General features: G+C 39.9%; 1 protein-coding gene across 1 annotated transcript; it reads left to right on the top strand.

Annotated features, from left to right (window-relative positions):
• Positions 1-251: 251 nt before the first annotated feature.
• On the top strand, positions 252-12,816 carry lmnb2 (lamin B2). Its single transcript, XM_053429928.1, has 13 exons — positions 252-692; positions 2,685-2,821; positions 2,966-3,122; positions 3,628-3,753; positions 3,915-4,013; positions 5,524-5,595; positions 5,683-5,808; positions 5,922-6,142; positions 6,685-6,916; positions 7,023-7,130; positions 7,834-7,953; positions 8,310-8,390; positions 9,737-12,816. Exons 1-13 carry the CDS (start codon positions 480-482, stop codon positions 9,770-9,772), a joined length of 1,728 nt encoding a protein of 575 aa, XP_053285903.1. The 5' UTR covers positions 252-479; the 3' UTR covers positions 9,773-12,816.
• The last annotated feature ends 469 nt before the right edge of the window (positions 12,817-13,285 follow it).

The following is a 13,285-nucleotide window of genomic DNA, read 5'->3' as shown; positions in this document are numbered from 1 at the left end:
CATTTCCATATAAAAGCTGTGATATAAAATCTGGATGGATCATTTGACATGTGGCCTGCAGTGTTAAATAAACATAGCTTGTTCCTGTTTAAATACTTGTAAACGGTATTGTTTTTAATAAGCATTTTGTTCCAGTGCCTCGTGTATCACATTGAACAGGAAACACACAGGACCGGTGGCTCGCTTTTTCAAAGAGGTCCGTCTCCCTTGCTCACCATTCTCCCATAAGCCATTGCGAGTCAGGAAGCGTTCTGTGCTTTTGGCGCGGTCTTTATAGCGGTGTCGGCCATCTTGGAATCACAACCTCGTTTCATGCAACTGTCTGAGGCGTTGCATGGTCCAACTACTCATTGAAAGACACCATCAGTTTAGGTTATACGCCGTTTATTTGTTTGCATTCAACGAAACCCTCGGATAAGCTTCTTTTCTATTTACGCTTTGAGCGGTGAAGCAAACTCGGGATTATCGAAAGAACCATTATGGCGACTGCAACTCCAAGTCGTGAAGCTGGCCGGCCGGCGGCCTCTACTCCTCTCTCCCCGACCCGGATCTCTCGATTGCAGGAGAAACAAGACCTTCAGCATCTGAACGACAGACTCGCCGTCTACATCGACCGTGTCCGGTCATTGGAGCTGGAGAATGACCGGCTGATCGTCAAAGTGTCCGAGAAAGAGGATGTGATTACTAGAGAGGTGAGTCCAACCAAAATAGTAGAAAGTGTTCTCCCTGTTACTTGCGCAGCGGTCAGAACACCAAGCGCAGCAGTAACAGTGACTGTGTCTAAACAATACAACCACGTTCAGTTACCGACTCGAAGGTATAAAAAGTAACATTAATTAGAAGTAACAACTGGGCATAAACATGTGAAGTGACTTAAAGTTCGTCTGTAAATAGTCGGTGTTCACAGATACGCTCCAGTCTGAGTAGAACTGCCATGATACACAGCATTGATAGTATTACTCGTGTGCGGGCAGTCGTTTGCACTGCGTGATGATTCGCGCCTATTAACAAATGTTACCTATCATTTTCATACTGTGCTTCATAAAGACACCACCCAACGGGGACTAGCGACATTAACTTTACTTTACATCTTGTTTCAGTAACTTTAAATACGAGTTGGATGTTGTTAAAGTTAGGGAGTGTTGGTGTGCGCGCTCGCGGATGATTAAAAATGAATTGAACCAAGGCAGTAGGAGGGGCTGATCCCGCCCAAGTGTTTTAATCGTCAAAATATATAATGTGTTTTTTTTGCACATGATCTCATGCTGATTTTATCTTGGTTATTTTCTTTAAATTAAACCATTTTATTGTTGATGATTTGACCCACAATTATAGTGGTTTTTGAACAGCCATCTTGTCACAATTCAGCTTGTTGTCATTCAGCCTGTTTTGGCGTAAGAAAGTGGTGCTCTGACCAAAATCAATATATGTAATTTTTAACTGTTTTAAAGCCGAAGTACTTTCAATGAAGAATACATTCGTCCGGCTTGCAAACTTGCTAAATCTCACTAGCTGATACACTATCATAGTTATGGCATAATCATGTGGTGTTTACATACAGCCTGTACTACGAAGTCAAATTTGCTCTTATCAGGGTGATATCAGGTTTAGTTCAAGTTTTCCGATCCTGCGTATCTTGCTCACTTCTTATCAGGGGGAAATCGCCTAGGTAATTAACGCTGAGCGGTTGCTTGTCCTGTGGAGCAGGTTAAGTTAAGAGGTAAAATATCAGCCCACTGGAGAATCAATTGCTATGGAATATGAAGTCGCCGTTTATAGAGAATTCCTTGGCGCAAAAAAAAAAAGATCCTGTCGAGCAGGGTGTGGATTGTTAGAGGGGCTCTGAGGAGGACAAGGGTTTTCAGACAAATGTTTGTCAACTGCTGGAGCCGAAAATATCCAACCTGACTCGCAGGACCAATATACTCAAGCTAATGAAATGTATCCGCAGCTGTAAGTAGGAGGAGGATATCAGCGGACATTTAGGCTAAAAACAAGCAAACCCGGGTCGTAATACAAGCCCTCTGGTTTCAGCCATTGTTGTTTGCTCTCCTTATATCTGCTCACATGTGATGTGAGTCAGTAAAAGGAAAACCTAACCTCAAGCTCACAGGGCAACAGAAAGTAAAAGCTGAACCCTTCAAATAACACCCTAGATCTTTCCCTGTGATTTAAGATTCTAATGTTGTCACGTGTTGCAACACAAATAACTACAAATGTCAGTTTTATTCTCATTTCCTCTGACATGCTGGAGCAACAGCTGTGTTTTGATGCCCTTAGGAAAACAAAAGCACAGCTTCTCTGTAGGAGAATCCTTTTCAGTTATGATATAAGTTCATTGAGGCAGGAGAACTGGAAAATGTTCCTGAGCAACACATTGGTCTGGAAATGATCTAGTTTTTTGTACGCAAGTATAGGTGCCATTGGAGAACATAACTATCCAGAGTTGAGTATCTTCATTACATGTTTATGACTGAGATCTTTCTTTTGGTGTGATAAACCTTTCCCTGTAATTTAAAGTTAAAACACAGTTTGGGACCTATGGAAAATAGGTTGAGTCTTGATAAAGTGTTAGTATATGACATATTATTGTTTAACATCCTAATGTAAATTCAACCAAACTAAACTTTTTCACTCATAATAGCCATTAAGTGATGATATGTTTGTGTCCTCCTTCTCTGTAGGTGTCAGGTCTGAAGTCTCTGTATGAGGCAGAGTTAGCTGATGCACGACGTGTTCTGGACGACACTGCTAAAGAGAGAGCTAGGCTCCAGATAGACTTGGGCAAGGCTCAGGCTGACCTGGAAGAAGCCACTCGCAGGTAATGTGATACAGTACACACAGGTCACATCCTTAGTCATCTGTCTGGGGACCAACCATGTCAGAATTTGTTAACAGGGTCACTTTTTGGGCAGTGTCCAGTTGGAGGTGATAACTTTCTTCTCCCTCTGACCGTGCGTTCCAGTGTCAAGAAGAAGGATGGAGATCTTGCTGCAGCACTGTCCAGGGCCAGTGGTTTGGAAGGCCAGCTTCACAAGAGTGAAGCAGCTCTTTCTACAGCTGTAAGCCAGAATGCTGCGCTGACTTCTGAGCTGGCTGATGTCAAGAGCCTGCTGGCTAAGGTGTGTACTGCACTATGTACCTAGGGAAAAATGTGATGGTAGTCAGATTGAAACAGTCTTTTAAATCATTGAGTGTTTCAACAGGGAGGTGGTAAGCACTTCACTACATTTCAGAAGATCTAGAAATTGAACTAACAACTACTCTGACGTCAGAGCTTAAGGACAAAGCTCTTGTATTGCTTTTAACGCTACAACTCACATCTACAAATGAACCAGACCAACCAAATAAACAGGAAACCACATTTCAATGTCTCTCTCTCACACAGACACCAAAATGATGGAAGTAAAAATAATACTTTTTTATTCAATGAAGTTAACCTATCAGAAAACCTTAAAAGGCTGCATTTCCCAACACAAGATCATTGCAGATAAACACAACCTATTGATGGCCTGTGCTATCGTGTACATCTATTTACATGGTATTAGTACGATACTAAACTATACGTTGAACTTGATTTGATGTGTTCATGTGCTAATATTTCCTACGCCATTGTGTGGCATTTAGGCAGAGGACAGCCATGCTGTTGCTAAGCGCCAGCTGGAGGCAGAGACACTGATGCGTGTAGACTCGGAGAACCGTTGTCAATCACTGAGTGAGGAGCTGGAGTTCAGGAAGAGCTTGTTTGAAGAGGTAAGAAGTGTTTGTAACTACCACAACTTTTATTTTCTAATAATGAATCCATGAGCTTAAATAACTGTCAATGCAGGAATGAAAAAATCCTGCTCAAAAGAAAAAATACGGAATAGTCACCATTACAGTAACAATTTCCTGCTGTTTGTCTTTGTGTTCAGGAGGTGCGTGACTCAAGGAGTCGACAGGAGCAGAGAATCGTGGAGGTGGATTCTGGAGTCAGACAGGACTATGAGTTCAAACTGGCACAAGCTTTACAGGTATGTTGGGGGATGAGTTTAGAGAAGCAGCTGTTGTCAGGGAGTATTGCAACATGAGAAACACTGAAAGACCTTTAAAATTAAAAAACTACTTGCGTACCTCATCGATACATTTTTGTTAAAAAAACACCTTTGTTATGTTATCTCCTCCTGTCAACACACTTCCAATAATTGAGTACATCAACAAAATAACAGTATATACAAGATTGACTAAAGGAAACAGTTTGTAGCATAATGGAAAGTAAATTAATTTAGGAGTTATTGTCAATAATGGTAGAGTATGTGAGTAGGCACATTGTATATCAAGCAGATATTCATTGACAGGGTTTTCTATCAATGAATCATTGCTGAAGAAGAGAAAAGAGAGAGACAAATCTGACTCCGCATCCTCCTGAGTAAATTCAACTGTGCGATCTACTAGTTATCATGTTTGTTGATTATATAAAATAATTTTGTTGCGTATTTGTGGTGGTGAGGGGGCTGGGAGAGCACCCTCACCTGCACCACAGAGGATCTATCAGCGCAGGTGAGAGCTGTTAGCGTTGTGTGGTGTACAATAAATCATGTTCAAAAGAAGCCCTTCTGTCTCTGGCTGTGTGTGGGAGAGCCCCGTGGCAAGCACCACTGCCACACTGTTGCCAACACGTGAACAAACAAACTTAGCACAAACACAAAGTGACTAGCTTTCCAGCTTAGTCCGGCTTCTCTACAGTTTCCGAAGCGCCCTGAGGCAGAGAAGACGCTGCCTTTTAAGTGTGAGGACCAATCAGCTAACAGCTCTCACCTGCGCTGATTGATCCTCTGTGATGGAGGTGAGGGTGCTCTCCCAGCCCCCTCACCTCCACAGTATTTATGATAGTCCAAGAATCTGAGGAATGTCTCTCTCGCTCTCTCTCTCACTCTCTCAGACCCAACTGACGTCTCTTACTCTGTGCAGTTTTTTAATGTTGATTTATTTGAAATGTAGAGAATCTTAGATGCATGGTTTCCACTACCTTCTTTGTTTTAGCGTTTTTTACCGCTGAATAATTAAGGACCAGGACAGCAAGAAACTACAACCATTTCTGACATTTACTTGTCGGAAGTGTTGTTTGATTCGCTCTAGAGATTAAAACACACACGTTAAACCTGCAACACGAGACGTGACTCATGATGCCACATCATCGATTATTAACTAAATACATGTGATTATCGGTTGTGTGTGAAGAGCGACAGAGATGAGAAGAAACACACACAAAAACTCCTGCAGACAGAACTTCCTCCCGCAGATTTATTGTTGCAGATTTTATTAACTGATGAAAAAGCAGCCATGTGCACTTACGTATATAGAAAGTATGTATGTGATACATTGAAATGCATCGAGTTGCATCAAGAATCGGTGACTGCTGAATCGTAAACGAATAGTGAGGCTAGTTAAGATGAACACCTATTGAAATGATGCCACAATATTAACACTGATCATAACATAATGATCGATACTTTTCTTAATGAGTTAAATCTTTCCCACCAGGACTTAAGGAAGCAACATGACGAGCAAGTTTTTCTCTATAAGGAAGAACTGGAGCAAACCTTCCAGGCCAAGGTGAGTAATCATTTTATTATAATATAATTTACCTTTATGTTTTGATGCTTTGACTCTCACACATAGTCTGTCTTGACCTGTCTTTAGTTGGATAATGCCAAGGTGTCCTCAGAGATGAATGACAGGGCAGTGAGTACAGCCAGGGAGGAGGTGCAGGAGTCCCGTATGAGAATAGAGAGCCTTGGATATCAGCTGAGTGCCCTGCAGAAACAGGTACTGTAAACACATAACGTACACTACTGGATTTTAGCTTCAAGCGTTACACTGCCAGATTGCTTCAGCAGTTGGTGATTATGTTGGTTGTTGATATATATGTGCGTTTGTAGGTGGCTGCCTCAGAGGATCGTATCAGAGAGCTAGAAGAAATTCTGTCAGCAGAGCGTGACAAGCACCGTTATGCCATCGAAGCAAAAGAACAGGAGATGAGTGAACTGAGAGAGAGGATGAACACTCAGCTCAGTGAATATCAGGAGCTGCTGGATGTGAAGCTTGCTCTTGATATGGAGATCAATGCATACAGGAAACTGCTGGAGGGAGAGGAGCACAGGTACAACACATATGACTACATACTGAAGCAGTTTTTAGACATGAATTCTGGAGAATGTCCAAACAATTGGATCCGGCCTTACTTCAGGGTTTGCCTTTCATATATGACGAGTTGAGCAGGTTAGACGTGTTCACAACAACACAGACATCTGCTGAGTTGGTCCGGGTGTGCAGGAGGCAAGACGTTGCTTATTAATTATGCTTTGGTGATGCCAGATTTTTTATTTTTTTTTGCAATTGACAAACAGCTTGCTCCTCTTATCACCAGAGTTCTCAAATGTTTCTATTTTATTAAGTTGAAATCTTTGTCCGAGTCTTCTATCTGTATAACATCTATTTTTCATCCTAAGATGTTTGTATTATTTTTGTTTACATTTGTTTATTTTATTCATTTGAATCATGCAGAACAGACAAGTTATTGGTACAATCAGTCATTTAAAATGTGGCTGTTCTCAATTGGTCTTTTGAATGGCTGTAGGTTACTGTCCTTTCTGCTATCATTTGTTAACATTATTTCACCTGTGACTGCTGTGCTTCTTTCAGACTGAGGCTCTCCCCCAGCCCATCAGCTCGAGTCACTGTTTCCAGGAAGACAGGATCTTCTTCCTCGCACTCATCCAAGAGGAAGAGAGTGGATGGTAATGAAGTGCCCGATGTGGCAAGAGGAGAGGACCAGCTGCTAGTGTCGGAAGAGGCCACAGCTAGTGGAGCAGTCACCATATCACCTACTGACATGGATGGAAATGCAGTCACACTGACTAATGATACTGAGCAGGTATAAAAGACTGGATGATTGCTAGTCTATGCAGATGATGTGTGTGTTAGTGTATACAGCAATTGATCTTCTGTTGTGAAGAGTCAAACTTGTTTTTGTTTTATAGGACCAGCCTTTGGGCAGCTGGAGGTTGAAGAGACAGGTTGACGATGGTGACGAGATTGTCTACAAGTTCTCCCCAAAGTTTATCCTAAAGGCTGGACAGTCAGTCACGGTGAGAAATCTAAAGTACAAAGCAATATGTGTGTGTGTGTGTCTTGGCAATATAGTGTTGTCGAGGTTAATGCACTTATTGTATGCAGATGAAGCTGTGCAGTCTTGTCACCAAGTGTAACAATGGTCTTTTATAGACTGTAGCATTAGGCTAGCGATCGTTTTCAAGACTGTCTTAAGGTTTCTAAATTTTAAAGTGTTGGTTTAGTCTAGTTTAACCTGCAGGTGTTTAAAGGCTGATGTAACACGTTCTGCTGTCAGAGAAGGAATAGGAAACAGGAAACAAAGAGTCCTATGTGTCTCCTGATGTCTTTACTGCAGAAATGCATCAAGAAGCAGATAGGAGTATTTTAGCTAAGAATTCTTTCTCTCATATATCATTAGCTCGATACAGGTGTCTCTGAGAGGAAAATGTAGCAGATCCAACTCCAGAGATTTAATAGTGTTTGGCGTTAAGCAGCCAAACACTGGCAAAGAGAGTGAGAGAATCTATTCACTCGGCCTTGTTCTACCAATATTGCTTTTTTTTTTTTTTTATTGTACTCACTTCAGTAGTGAGCATTTGTCAGGGTGTTTATAAATACTGTAATGGCAATAGTTGTTTGAAGCCAAATAACATCAAACCTTTTTGGGGCTGAGGTTGCATGTATTTCAGTCTGAGCACTTTTGACCACATGATGTATTTAACCGCACTGTGTATGCAGGTATGGTCTGCTGATGCCGGCGTGGCCCACAGTCCCCCATCTGACTTGCTGTGGAAGAGCCAGGCTTCCTGGGGCACAGGAGATGACATACTGACTTCTTTGATCAACACTGATGGCGAGGTAAAGTGATCAGTGCATGAAATTCATGTGTCCTTGATTTGGTTCACAAAGCACCTCGCTATATTAAAAATGATTGTTGTTGTGTTTTTTATGTTCATTTAGGTATACTTTTTTGTATATATATTTTTAAATTCAGATTTAAATGTATATATCGTAGTTAAATGTTTAGCCTAAAAGTTCCTGCTTTGTTGTCCTTGCTTTTTGTTTATTTTTCTATTTCTTTGTATGTCATTGAGAGCAACGGGAAAAAACAGTCAAATTCCTTGTATGTGTACGCATACATGGCCAATAAAGCTGATTCTGATGCTGTTCATGTGTGTATGTTGAGTGATGTGGACTGTCTGTCTGTCATGCAGGAGGTGGCCAGGAGGAGTGTAATTAAGACTCAGCTGGAGGTAGAGAACGGGGAGGAAGAGGAGGAGGAAGAAGAACAGACAGTGAGTATACTTTTCTTGTTTGTGCGCATTTCTTATTAACATTTAAAAAAAGGTTATTGACATCTTTCTCTGTTCATGCACAATGCATAGATCATGTTCAAAGTCACAGATATAAAGCTAATACCATTTTTAATTTGAGACAGTCCTCAGTCCTGATTGTAACAAGGTAAGTTGGTGCACATCCTTCTCACCACCTCATCAACTTAACTGACTGTTCTTTTTCAATACACTTTTTAATCCTCAGATATTGGGTCATACTCTGAGCTCAGGACTGTATTTGTCATATATATTCAACTTTAATCAGTTCAATTGATTATTCATTATCTATTAAACTTTTTCTTTAGTTATTACACACCTGTAAGTCATAGGAATAGAGAAATCAACCTGACCTGGCTGTAACTCTATTCCAGCCACATGATTGGTTCTTGTGGCACCATTATAATTGGCTGTTTGTGTTGTCTGTCAAATATTGATGGAATGAGTTTTATCAAAGTTGTATCGACCATGCCTTATATTTCTATAATGAATTTATATTTTATTTAATTCTCTGTCGTTATTTTTATCATATAGTTTATTGTTAGTTAACCTTTTAACAATAATCTCATCCTGCCTCTTCATACCCACTGAGTTGCCGGTTTATTATGCCAACCTAACTAAATCTAATCCAACAAAATCCTGTAGTCAATTCTCCCTTTAACCCTAGAACCCTAGAACCCTAACACCCTAACGTCGGGTGTTTTTTACCCGAGCGAGTGTGGTCATGGATTTTCATTGTGTTGCTGCTGTCTGAGTGGTGTGGGTCCTTGGGTGGCTTCATGCTGCTCATTAACGTAATCGAAGGTAGGCTAGTTTCCCTGCTACCAACCCTGTTTTTTTCAATAGGCACGTTCTGGGTAGTTTTCACCCGATAGAGTTAGAGGGTAATTTTTTTTTTTCTTATGTGATATAAGTTGAAAATGAGACAGGAAGACTGTGCCTTCACCGGACATGTCCCAGAAACGGCTGGGATAACAAGTTCCCAGCTCTATTATTATTATTTTTAGGAATTTTTCTCTAACAATCCCCGAATTGTTCACAAATTTTAGAGCCTTTTTATAGGGTCCCCCCATGATACCTTTTTTCGTTTTATGAGATGTTGTATCGGGAATATAAAGGAGGCTACTTCAAATTGCCATGTATTGCTATACATTAATATATTTTGATGAAAAGTATTTTTTATCGGGCATATTATATCGGGTACAATTTACCCGACGTTCGTGATGCTGTAACTAATTTTACGTTATTATTCTAGGCTTAACAATGTTAAAAGCTTGGTTTGTGTTGAACTTTTAAATTTTTTCCTCTAGGGAAAGGTGTCATCCAGAGAGTGCGCCATCATGTGAAGCCTTCCTGCTCTGCTGATGGTTTTGACTCCCCCACTCTATCAGATCCCTGCCATCTAGTGCTTCATAATTTGGTGTTTTTATTGTCCAAGACAATGTAAGAAACTTCTGGACAAATAGGCTCCCTTTTTGCTCTCTATATTTTGGGCCTGCTTTAATATGAATAATTTCCCTAAATGTAACTTCACAATGCCATCATGTCGGCGCCAAGCAAAGATGACGGATCCAAACTGTCAGACTGTGGTGTTACAGCAGAATAATCACACTCCTGCGATTAGTACTCTACATGCTCAGATTTATTTCATTCATCATTGCAAACATTTCAGTTTGCGTTATGATCAACTAAAAAGAACCTTTTGTTGTTAAGATATGACCTACTATCTATAGCCATGAAAATGAATGAATAACTTGAGTGTTAAACATGTCATGGGAAAAATGTCTTCTCCCTCCAAAATCAATACATTTTGTTCAACAACAGGTCTTGCATTGTTTCCCATCTATAACGAGCATGTGTGGTTACCCAGATAAATATTCCGCACATAATTCGCGTATTTTCATTCATCCTCATTTGAAGATGAGTAGAAATACAGTTATAACTGGGGTTTCATTCATTAGTTTTTCAAAGCCTTTTGAAATTCAGCTTTCTTTTGTAATTGTGCTAAAAACATAATTCCCCTGAAGAAAACTTTGCGTGTGTTTGACTGCTGTAGAAGACCATTAAGAATATATAATCCAAATCTTTGTTATTACATGACCTGCTCTCAGAATCCTGAGCACACTCCTGAAGCAGGTTCACACTCCATCCTTCTGCTGTCTCCTGTTGCTTCACTCTGCTTTACCTCTGGAAAGAAAGCAGTGAAACTTGATTGTTCATCTGATCGGCCTTACTTGGCAGAACTGAATAAAACTAGAGACAAACATGTGATACTTAATGGAAAGGTTTGGAGTCATGGGATATCTTCCACTTAAACTGTTGCTATTAGCTGGAGGTGCTCCCTACAGCACGGCCTATTCTTAAGCAGAAACACTACATTTATCTTGACTAACAACCTTTGACGTCTGAAGCAATTATACACTCATTAGCCATTACAACTCTTTACTGGTATAAAAGGCTGATCACTGTAAGTCTGGCCTGTTTGAAAGGCATTCTGAATAATCAGTAACATGATTTGAAACTCAGTTTGTAGTTGAATTTATTAGCCCTTGGTGGCCTGTTTGATTCGGTGCAAATACACTGATCACCTACAACATGAAAACACTTTGTAATGTGTTAATGTTGTGGCTGATCTCTACTGCCTTTTGTGGTCTGGTCTGTGTCCTGGCAGTGACCTCAGTGACTCCAGCCCATTGAGCCCAGTTTTTGAAGATGTGTTGTGCTACCTGGGAGCCCTTTTGTCTTCCCCCTGCTTGCCTAGTGACATAAGGGACACATCCAATAATTCATACAAATATTTTGGGATGAAACCCTCAAACGTGCAGAATTTAAAGACCTGCAACATAGAACGTAAATAAATTCAGAGAGGTGACACTGAACAGACTTTGGGGATCACCACATGTAACTTAGCAGTGCCAAGGGTAGTCTCAGTTAAACCAGAGACCTGTACTGTATGATAAGTATGTTCAGGTGTTTCTCGGACATGTCAGCTCTGTTGATACTAGGTTATTACAGAGTGGCTGACTTGGCCCTCCTGGCAGGCGTTACAATGGATGTGGGTTTGGTGTTTGACCCCCTGTCGTAATGCTGAAAGGCTTTGTCCATCGCAAATGTTAAACTGACAACATTGACTCCAATTTTTTTTACAATGCATGAGGTGAGCAGTGAAAGCAACACTAGTATGATACAATGTGACACAGTGGTTTCATCTCTGTTCTCATGAGTTATTTTGAATTGCAGAACATTGTACAAGTGTTGCTCTCACACCTTGTGTACCATCTTGGGAAACTCAGTTTTTATTTTTATTTTGTGTGTGTTTGTATGCTGTGCTTTACAATGCTAGTTATTTCCATATAGCTTTGTTGTCTTTGTAATCAGTTTATTTACATATATTTCATTTATTTTGTATTTCGGATTTTTCTGGGTGAATAACAGGCCTGTAGCTCATGACTAAACTCACTCTTCGGCTCTGGTATATTACAGAATTTTGATAAAAAACAATAGTGAACACTACTTATGTACTGTTCTTTTGTGAGTTTAAAGTATTTTACTGAAGGATATGAAAACGATTTAATAAGTTTCCTGTTGACAGAAGCAATCATTTCCTGTATAAGACCTGATAAGTGACCAACTATGAACATGCATAAAATATAGGTGAAGTCTGGCATTGTAAGACTGACTGACTTTGGAGATAATACGGATCTGATTTCAATAGCTCTAAAACTGGAGACTTGTGTATATTAAAGGTTTTTACTATACACTGATAATTCAGTCCCTTCAGGAATCCAGTATTTCAGTTGAAACATTACGAATGAATGTAAATCCAACCGATGCCTGCGACATTTGCAGGAGATTTGTTTTAATTATGTAAACTGGTGAAAAGGCTGGTGCTACTTTGCAGTACCAATCACTGCATTTTTAAAGATATATATTTATAATTTCATTTAATGTACACCATTTATCACAAACCAAAGCCAAACAATTAAATTTGAATGTCAACAATTATTTCCTTAACCTAGATCGAGGAGTTATTTTATTTTGGTACGCTGTCATTGCATGTCAGTGTGCAAGATTACCATTGTGTTGGTTGAACAGTCAATTTCTGCAGCTGATTTGTAAACATTAAACTTAAGTTTGAGTTTTTAACTGGTCATATCCTGGAGGGACTGTGTGATGTCTTCTGTCTGACTAGTTCTGCTCCACTATGTGTAGATGTGACTGTGATAGCTCATGAACTGTAAACATCAGGTTTTAATCAGTAAAGCAGAGACCTGGTGTTCATGTAGGGGAGGGAGGGATGGAGGGCGGGAGCATGCTAAATGTCAGTTTTCATTCATGTTTAACTGTTGTTGAACTACTTTTTGTACACACAATAAATGTTTTACATATACTTGTGGTTTCAATGCTGGTTATTGCTACACACAAGTCAAGTGCTTGTCGCACGTTATTTACACATTTCTGTTACTGTTGAGATGAGCTGATCAACAACTGGGTCCAGCATTTACAAAGTGATAATTTGTTACTATCATGGAAACTGATGATCAATCCAGATAGAAACAAAATGTATATAAGTGCAGCAAGTAGTGTGTCAGTGTTTAAATAACCTTTGATTCACACTAGTTCTATGTATATATTTAATGGTGTATAAATTGAAACCTGAGGGATGTTATCCCCATTTATCAACCATGCACACTCTTCTGTCGGCTGTTTCTGAACACACACATGTAAATACATTTTCTTCTATTTAATTTGTACAGTGGGGTGTGAAAATCTGACGTCACTTTCCCATCAACTCAGTCGGGAAGTACCAGGGAATTATAAACTTAGAACAATAACAAGATGTTCATTTTACAATGTCA

The sequence above is a fragment of the Pleuronectes platessa genome, chromosome 9 (assembly GCF_947347685.1).
Source record: "Pleuronectes platessa chromosome 9, fPlePla1.1, whole genome shotgun sequence".
NCBI lineage: Eukaryota > Metazoa > Chordata > Actinopteri > Pleuronectiformes > Pleuronectidae > Pleuronectes > Pleuronectes platessa.
The sequence above is the reverse complement of the archived record's forward strand: the minus strand, read 5'-3'. Positions and strand labels throughout refer to the sequence as shown.